Source organism: Argentina silus (assembly GCF_951799395.1).
Source record: "Argentina silus genome assembly, chromosome: 22".
Taxonomy (NCBI): domain Eukaryota; kingdom Metazoa; phylum Chordata; class Actinopteri; order Argentiniformes; family Argentinidae; genus Argentina; species Argentina silus.
This window is the reverse complement of record NC_139676.1, coordinates 13,176,212-13,186,063: the sequence shown is the minus strand read 5'-3', so window position 1 is coordinate 13,186,063 and position 9,852 is coordinate 13,176,212. Positions and strand designations below refer to the sequence as shown.

General features: G+C 49.5%; 1 protein-coding gene across 1 annotated transcript in view; it reads left to right on the top strand.

The window, feature by feature from the left end:
- Positions 1–9,852, top strand: part of rhbdl3 (rhomboid, veinlet-like 3) — a 29,158-nt gene that overhangs the window by 5,896 nt on the left and 13,410 nt on the right. The window contains exon 3 of the mRNA XM_083693416.1: positions 7,464–7,622. Within this exon, the coding sequence (XP_083549542.1) occupies positions 7,464–7,622 (159 nt within the window). The remainder of the gene's footprint in view (positions 1–7,463; positions 7,623–9,852) is intronic.

Genomic DNA, 9,852 nt, shown 5'->3' with positions numbered 1-9,852 from the left:
TCCCGGCGGGCCGGTGGATCAGTGGGATGCGGGGGGGGGGGGGGGCGGTGAGCGCCGCGATCCGTGGGCTTCGCGCAGCCCTGCCCGCACCGTAATTCTAACGACCCCGTCCTCCGATTTCTACCTCCACCAGCCTCCCCTGGTGTTGTTTTACAGGATGCCATGACAGTGAGAATCCTGGAGGTTGACTGAAGGCAGAGGAGTGCAGACAGGACTGTATAGACCTGGAGTCATCTGGTGAGGCTGCACCTTTGAAGTTTGAATCCCAACCGACAGCTTCTTGTGATGTGGTTTGATGCCTCATGACAGCTGAATCTTCTCACACAGAGTGCAGTTAAAAAGCAGTGTTCCTAGAAAGAAGTGTCCACCCGGACAGAGGCGAACAGGACCTACTTTGAGGTTTGGTTGTGTGTGTGTGTGTGTGTGTGTTGTATCAGGTACAGTTTGTCCATAGCCAGGGCTCTGTGATCTACCGCCCTGTTCCTGATTCCCTCCCTGTCTCTGATGAGTCAGCAGATTTTGGAGAGAGCAGGTGGATGCTTGTGGAGCCTCCTTTTCTGCACAGACAACAGAAGCTGAACCTCTGTTGTCCTGTGTGGAGCTCACTGCTGATGAGCTGTTTTAATGCACCACACTGTGGGGGGGGGGTGGGAGGAGGAGGAGGAGGAGGGAGGACGGGGGAGGAGGAGGAGGAGGGGGGGAGGGCAGCTCATTTAAGACCTGCCTATTACAATCAAGCTTGATTAAAGCATTACTGCTGTGCGTGTGCTCGCTCGTGCATGCGTGTGTTTGTGTGCGTGTGTGTGTGTGTGTGTGTGTGTGTGTGTGTGTGTGTGCGTGTGCGTGCGTGACGATGGTTTCAGCGAATCAACCATTTCAAAACTGTTTATGTAAGGTGAAAATATGTATACATGATGTGAGTGAGCTCCATTCACAGCCTTAAGATAATCCCCTGTGACAGGCTGTCAGTCTCACTGGTCACACACACACATGCACTCACACACACACGCACGCACAGGCATACACACACACACACACACAGACAGACAGACAGACACACACATACACACACACACACACGCACACACACACACGGAGGGACCATGGTGTGTGTAATAACGTATAACCGCCCCGTTGTCTCTCTGCTCATCAGAGCCACACCCCCACCGCCTTGTGACGCCCTGCTATCGGAGGCCACGCCTGTTACTGCACCCGCCGGCAGCCAGGACACGCATGTTACCGCGCCGAGCGACCGCGTCACGCATGTTACCGCGGTACGGCCGTCAACCTTTTGCTCTGGCTGAGACAGACGCCGTTGTTACCTTGAGGTGTCAACTGGAATGAGACGTCTCCATTTTGTTTTTTGTGTTTTGTCGGGACCGACAGGGGAGGATGTTTTCGTTGCTCAGCTTAGCGGAATACTGTTGTTGACATCACGGGTTCTGAGGTCATGCAGCAGGGCGTTATGGGATTTAGATGCGATTACATCCTTACACAGATTTCCTATGTTAGAGTGATTACCAAACGTTGTGGTTGAGTGAGAGAGGATTTAAGGTGTTAACTACATACAGTACTAGTCCAGCTCAGTACCCCGAGATTCTCACTTTCGAGCCAGCCTATTGGTTGTCTGAGCCTCCAGGATCAAAACTAGCACCCTGGAGGGCAAAGCTAACGACATACCAATGATCAAACTAGCACCCTGGAGGGCAAAGCTAACTACACACCAATGATCAAAGGGCACGGTGGAGGATTAGACAACAGAGTTGTCCGTTGTCTCTCTCAATTGACTTTGAATCCTGTTCATTATCCTCAGTAACACACCGGATAGTTAGATGGATAGATAGATAGTTAGATAGACAGACAGACAGACAGACAGACAGACAGATAGATAGATACAGAGTAGATAGATAGATAGATAGATGGATACAGAGTAGATAGACGGACAGACAGATAGATAGATAGATAGATAGATAGCCCTCCACTCCTCCTCCCGTTGAGGAGGTGGTTAGTACTTACTGTTCCAGAAAATACCTCCTGGGTTTGGAAGCGCCTCCCTGGACAGCGACCCATATGAGTCTGGGTCAGAGGTGAAAATGTCACTCATTAGACTCCTGAAGTGTCCAGCAGATGAGAGCACCAGCTTCTTGGGGGTGCGGGGGAGGGGGGGGGGACAGGATGGGGTGGAGGGGGGAGGGGTGTTAGGAGGTAAAGAAAGTTAAGGGGGTGGGATGAGGTGAAGTGAGGGGGACGAGGAAATGGAGAGGTGAGGGGGGAGGGGGGGAGGGGGTGGCAGGGGCGTGGGGGGATCTGCTGGAGTCATTATCAGAGTTGACTGGTCTGGTCTGCTCATCATTCCCCAGGGTGGTCTGTCCAGATGTCGTCTCTCCAGAACGCCCTGCTGGACAGCTAACTTTATTAGGGTGACCGGAAGGACAGCCGTGTCTAATTCTTCTTTCTCCTGTTGATTCAAGTTAGAAGAAGACCTCATTTATATACAGGGTGGAAAAAAGGGGGACCTCTACCGAAATTGGATTTTCGTCCGATTATATTGCACGTTGAACGTTCAAAGACTTTTTCCTTTTATTGGCATGGCACAGAGTAAATTTGTTGCAAATGTGAGCCTTTGGGTTATTGTGGGGTTGTTTATTTGTGTATTTCCTCAGCCAGACGGTGCTCTGGGCTGTGACGGCTGGTGACCTGAACTCCACAACTCTCACTCTCAAGGCTGCCCCGAAGCTCCTTCATATGCAGCATTATGAAAATGAGGCTGTGGAAACACACACACACACACACACACACACACAATGAAAATGAGGCTGTAGAGCACTCCGCCCAGCAGTGTTCCCAATCCCCTCTCCTCAGCCCTGAAACTAGGCTACGGAGATGGTGGAGCCCCCCGAATCAAAGCCTGTGTGGCATACTATTATGGCAGGATTAGTGTGTGTGTGTGTGTGTGTGTGTGTGTGTGTGGTGTGTGTGTGTGCGTGTGCCCCCCGCGCCCGCGTGCCTTTGTCTTAACTGGGCCGCTGCTCACACCCCTCACATAATGGCCCATTATCAGGCCACGTTATTGGTCAGAGAATCAGAGAAAAGATGGCCGACGTATAATCTTGTAGATTTGGGTCTCACAGCCCTTTGTTAGACCATAACAATCCCCCGTGGTTTAGCAAGAGCCAGTGGAAGGAAACGCATGGCCCATGGTCACTGTATACTATATGGGAATTACAGATGGAAGTATGGAAGTATGGAGGTTTTTTTTGGGGGGGGGGATTTGTAGAGTATTACCTTCAAACGAATTACAGACACGTCACTAGGATCTTCGTCCTATGAGATGGTTTCCATATCATAGTGTGTCCTTTGTATGTTCCCCTCAGGGTGGCGAGGGGGGACACAGGGACTAATTGGGGGGAAGGGAGGGGGGGTAAACCTTGCATGAAATTGCCGTTAGGCCCCATTGTTCAAGGAGGGAAGGGGGTTCCCCTCCACTCATCTCTGCCTGTTAGCCTGTTGACTGCAGTGTGTTCATTCAACTATGAAGGCTGGAACTGGAGACTGACTTGTGTAGGGGAATGTGTGTGTAAGAGTGTGTGTGTGTGTGTGTGTGTGTGTGTGTGTGTGTGTGTGTGTGTACAAGGGTGTGTGTGTGTGTATGCGTGCGTGCGTGTGTGTGTAAGAGTGTGTATGAGTGAGTGACAGTGTGTGAATATGCTTGATGAATTGTGTGAGTGTGTGTATTTGTGTGTGTGTGTGTGTGAGAGGGGGCTGAAAGTAGGGTAAGGGGGTTCAGGGTGGAGTATGGCTGGGGCCTGTGGGCTCTTGGCTATCTGGGGGGGTTTAGGGGGATTGTGTTTAATGGGGGTGGGGGTTTTGTATTGGACCGTAATCCCTCACTTAGGGTTGTAAATAACCCAGTTTTCTCAGTCTGGAGCAGACAGTCTGATAGAGAGACACAGAGAGAAAGAGGGAGAGAGAGAGAGAGAGAGAGGAAGGGAGAGAGAGAGACACAGAGAGAAAGAGGGAGAGAGAGAGAGAGAGAGGAAGGGAGAGAGAGAGACACAGGAAGAGAGAGAGAGAGAGGGGGAGAGAGAGTGAGAGAGACAGAAAGAGAGAGAGACACAGGGAGAGAGAGAGTGAGAGAGAGCGGGGGGGAGAGAGAGAGAGAGACAGAAAGAGAGAGGGAGAGAGAGAGAGAGAGACAGAAACAGAAAGAGCGAAAGACACAGAAAGAGACAGGGAGAGAGAGAGCAGCCATGACAAGGTGTGCCCGGCAGAAACTGGCAGACGTCCTGCAAGAGAAGGTTAGTTCATTTTCCCTCAGTGAGCGTGCTGGGGGGGGTGTGTGTGCTGGGGGGGGTGTGTGTATGTCCTCTGGGGGAGACAGGAATACTGTTCAGATGCGGGTGTGTTTGTTATGTTCTACCTACATTGTGTGGACGTGGGACTGTGAGGCCTGTCTTCCTCTGACCAGTGCATGGGCATCTGATTGAGAGAGTGGATACTTTATCAACGTGTCTTCACATGCCAGTGCAGTCTCCGTAGTAGTGGTAATAGTGGTAGTCTCTGTAGTAGTGGTAGTAGTAGTAGTCTCTGTAGTAGTGGTAGTAGTAGTAGTCTCTGTAGTAGTGGTAGTCTCTGTAGTAGTGGTAGTAGTAGTAGTCTCTGTAGTAGTAGTAGTCTCTGTAGTAGTGGTAGTAGTAGTAGTCTCTGTAGTAGTGGTAGTAGTAGTAGTCTCTGTAGTAGTGGTAGTAGTAGTAGTCTCTGTAGTAGTAGTAGTCTCTGTAGTAGTGGTAGTAGTAGTAGTCTCTGTAGTAGTAGTAGTCTCTGTAGTAGTGGTAGTAGTAGTAGTAGTAGTAGTAGTAGTAGTAGTAGTGGTAGTAGTAGTGGTAGTAGTGGTAGTAGTAGTGGTAGTAGTGGTAGTAGTAGTAGTAGTCTCTGTAGTAGTATAGTAGTGGTAGTAGTGGTAGTAGTGGTAGTCTCTGTAGTAGTGGTAGTAGTAGTAGTCTCTGTAGTAGTAGTAGTAGTAGTAGTCTCTGTAGTAGTATAGTAGTAGTAGTAGTGGTAGTAGTGGTAGTAGTAGTAGTCTCTGTAGTAGTAGTAGTAGTAGTCTCTGTAGTAGTATAGTAGTAGTAGTAGTGGTAGTAGTGGTAGTAGTAGTAGTCTCTGTAGTAGTAGTAGTAGTAGTAGTCTCTGTAGTAGTATAGTAGTAGTAGTAGTGGTAGTAGTAGTAGTCTCTGTAGTAGTAGTAGTAGTCTCTGTAGTAGTATAGTAGTAGTAGTAGTGGTAGTAGTAGTAGTCTCTGTAGTAGTAGTAGTAGTCTCTGTAGTAGTAGTAGTGGTAGTAGTGGTAGTAGTAGTAGTCTCTGTAGTAGTATAGTAGTAGTAGTAGTAGTAGTAGTAGTAGTCTCTGTAGTAGTGGTAGTCTCTGTAGTGACCGTATGCGTCTGTAAGAGTAGTAGCAAGTGAGACTCTTAGGAGCGTTCATGTTGCAGTGTCACGCAGTGGCATTTGAAATCACTTCACGAGGGACTGTACGTCTTAAAGTCAGAAGAGATGATCTGTCGGTTGTTATTCTGAAGAGCAAATAGCCCTTCTGCCCGCCTGCCTGCCAACAGTGGCATATGGACACGCACGCACGCACGCACGCACACACACACACACACACACACACACACACACGCGCCCACACATACACACACACACACACAGGGAGGCAAACAAACAAACAGCCATGCTCAAGGCGATAGAGATGGGATTGACTGCTCAGTTAGTCTGAATGTCACAGATCTTCCCAGCAGACGGCTGTCTTCTGCTTCTGTTCACCATAACAAACTGACATTCAAATCAAACACTGAGGGTTCAGCAACGCAAAGAGGAGGGAAGGACCCAGGCCATTTTTACAGTTAGTTGAACACATATAGATGTGATGTTTACAGATAGGAAATGGCTGCCTCAGTTCAGTTGAGTTCAGTTTCAAGTGGAATTCCAGTAGTTCCATAACAGAGATAATTATATTTTTGAAATATATATATTTCTTTTATATAAGACTCATGTTGTGTCGCGTTTTACACAAGAAGCGGCAAAACACTTTCTTGAATGAACGAGACGAAGACTTGAGGATACTGGAATCCTCTTTTCCTATTGTTTTGATCAAGCAGCTCTTTATCTCAGTGAAAGACTTAGTAAAAGAGGACTGCACTGTAGGCCTGTCTGGTGAAAGGACCAATGATGTACAGTATAGATCATATGGTGCAGGGGAGGCTGGTGGAGGTAGAAATCGGAGGACGGGCTCATTGTCATGAATGGAATGAGGAATGGCAGACAAGCTCGTTGTCATGCACGGAATGGGATGAGGAATGGTATCAAACACATGATGGTTCGATACCATTCCTCATCCATCCCATGCATTACAATGAGCCTGTCCTCCGATTTCTACCTCCACCAGCCTCCCCTGATGTAGATCAGTGGAGAGGTCTAAAGAGGGACTGTGAGGGATTCTTGGTGTTGTCTGGTTGGCAGCTTTCGTCCCGTCTGTGAATGACTTTGTGGGACTTGACTTGACTTGACTGTGAGCCTACGGGATCGGTGTCCATCCAAGTCAATGGTGAGAGAATGGAGGAATTGACTGGCAGGAATTCTTGACGTGGGTCCTCGCTTCTGCTTCTGCCGAATGTGTGAGGCATTGTGGGAGTGTTGCGGAGGAGAGGACGTGTGACCCAGGGAGTTCTTTGTGAGAAGTGTGTGAAAGGTCAAGAGTGATACGCGTCGGGTGTCTGTCAGAGACACGGCAGGAACGAGGTCGAACTTTTACCTCAGACATCCTGAGAATTCGTCTACTTTTTTCCCCCAGCTGTGTTACGAATGAGAGAAAATATTCTTATTTGGTTTGGATATTTCCCACAAGGATTCCTTAGGGAATCCAAAGCCATTAACATTGTAGGCTAAATCTCTCTAAATGAGCTTTCGAGACCAATTGGAATTAGCTGTAGAAAAGTAGCTTAAACTGTGAACAGAACGGTCCTTGTGACTTTTTGGGCCTGTGATGTTCAGCAGTGTTGGATGTGCAGAACAAGGCTATACTGTGAAATGTAGGCTGCTTACTTTACTAAGTTATTGCTGCTGTTGCTTTTTTGTTGTTGTTGTTTTCGGCATGTGTGTACAGTGTGTGCATTGTGTCTCTGTAAAGATGCGCGTGACGTTTGTTTCTGTGTATGAGGAGATCTGGACTGGGTCTGGACTGGGTCTGGACTGGGTCTGGACCGGGACTGGACCGGGTCTGGACTGGGTCTGGACCGGGTCTGGACTGGGTCTGGACTGGGTCTGGACTGGGTCTGGACCGGGTCTGGACTGGGTCTGGAGGTAATCGATGCTGGCTGGGTCACAGGCTCGGCTCCCTGCGTGCATGCATGCGTGCGTGTGTACGTCTGCAACACCATATTGAACCATATCCCCCCCTGTGTGTTTCAGTATGACCCAGAAAGTTCAGGCTTCATCAGTACGGAGCGGTTCAGGGACCTGTTGGCCGCCCACGGATCGGAGCTGGACCCCCACAAGCTGGAGGTCCTATTGGCCCTCGCCGATGGCAACGCAGATGACAAGATCTGCTACCAGGACTTTGTCAACCTGGTGAGCACTACATTGTGTGTGTGTGTGTGTGTGTGTTCAGAGAGTGTGTGTGTGTGTGTGTGTGTGTGTGTGTGTGTGTGGTACTGTTTGATCATGCTCTGTCTCTGTAGGAGGGGCGGGGGCTCTCATAACCAATCTACTGTGATTGGATATGCAGTACAAGAGAGGTGGAGTCATGCTTGGGTGTGATCATGTGATCTGTCAGTGGAGGTTGGTGGAGGTCGATGTGTGTTTGATACCATTCATTCGTTCCTCCATCGGCCTCCACTGGTCCAGATCAACCAACCTCCCTGTCATCCAAGTCTACGTAGACACTTTGTGGTAATGTTGAACTCGACATGGGGCCATATATACTGAAAAATGTACGCACTCACTGCAGTGTAAGTCGCTTTGGATAAAAGCGTCAGCTAAACGACGTTTATTATTATTATTATTATTGTTGTTATTATTCCATCAGTAGCTGGTTCTCTGAGTCCTTGGTCTGGGGAGACGTTTTCATTGGCTTCATTGCCTTGTCTCTGTGGACTCTTGACCCGGGACAGTCAAGTCATCTTGAAAAATGATCAATTGTGTGGAAAACAGAGAGGGGGAGGAGGGGGAGGGGGATAGGGGTGTGTGAAGACTCCCAACTCTCCTCTCCCCCTCCTCCTCCTCCTCCTCCTCCTCTGGGGAGGAGGAGAAGGAGGAGGAGAGGGGGAGGGGGGGTTGGGAGGGGGATAGGGTTGTGAGAAGACTCCCAACTCTCCTCTCTCTCTTTCCCTTTCTCCTATTCTCTCTCTTTTCTCTCCCTTCTTCAAAGCACAGCGGCCCATTGTCCTGTACAGTAGGCAGACAAAGGGCCAGTGGGAGCTTGTGGGAGGGACTTTTGCTATTGGTCGAACCTTGTCCTATGAGGTCAGAGTTCAGGGCGTAGAGCTGGAGGTGGGACAGAGAGGAATGAGGAGCATGTACTTAAAGTGTGTGTGTGTGTGCGCTTGCGTGTTGGAGGGAGGGGGGTCTTAGCTGCCATTGTTCCTCTGGGACCCCCACCCCCCTTCACCCCCCATGGCTTTTGTATTCACTGGTAGCCACAACAGAAGCCATGCAGGGAGAGATGGAGGGATGGAGGGATGAAGAGAGGAGGGGAGGTCTATTTGTTGTTCCATCTTCTGTAAAGCTGTCAGCGGGATGGGGAGTAATTGCCTTCGCTCTCTTTCTTCATCCCTCCTTCTCTCTGGCTCTCTATCTCTCTTCTATCTCTTCTTGTCTTTCCATTGTTTCCATTGCTTTCTCTCCCTCTCTTCCATCTCCTCCTTTGCTCTCCCCCTCCTCTCTCTCTCTCTCTCGCTCTTCTTGGGTTGAGAGTATGAGTCTGCCAGCGGAGCACGAGATTGCCCCTGGTCCCCCTGCCCCTGCTGGCTGAATACCAACCTCTCTCCCCCCCCCTCTCTCTGTCTCTCCCCCTCTCTCTCTGTCTCTCCCCCTCTCTCTCTGTCTGTCCCCCTCTCTCTCCGCAGCGGGTGAATAGATAGAACGTCACTCCCTTTCTCGCTCCTTTCATTGAAATAAGGAGAAAAGGGAGAAGAATTGCCTCTGCGCTGCTGGAAGAATCGGCCTGTGTCTCTTGTAGGGGTGGGCTCCGTGGGGAGGTCTGGAGAGGAATGTGAGTGTGCGTGTGTGTGTGTGTGTGTGCATGTGAATGTGTTTGTGTGATCAGAGTGTGCGTGCGTGCGTGCGTGTGTGTGTGTGCGTTTGTGTGTGTGTGTGTGTGTGTGTGTGTTCGGGGGAAGTGTGTGTGTGGTACTGTTTGATCCTGCTCTGTTTGGCTTTTGGGCTGGGAGTGACTATGGTAACCTCCAGTTCTCTCCCACGCACCACAGCCTCTGTGATCAGGCCTGAGACAGTTGGGGTTGTGTGAAACTTTGTGTGAGAAGAATGGACACCAGTAGCAAATGAATGGTCCTAGACTCCTCGTGTGTCTGCGAACTGCTGAGTAATTCATTCATTCACAGGACATGAATCTACTCGTAACAGTACAGTTGATATTAGGAGCTGAACTACCTACATTAGTGAGTGCCTAGACTGCCTATGGCCCCTGGTCTGAGCATTGATTACTTTATCTTACGATGACTGATGGAGAGATGATTCACTTACTCAAACAAATGGATTCGTTGTAAGTCGCTTTGGATAAAGGCGTCTGCTAAAGGCCATGAATGTAAATGTAAAGTAAGGCAGAGTTTCCATGTTTCTG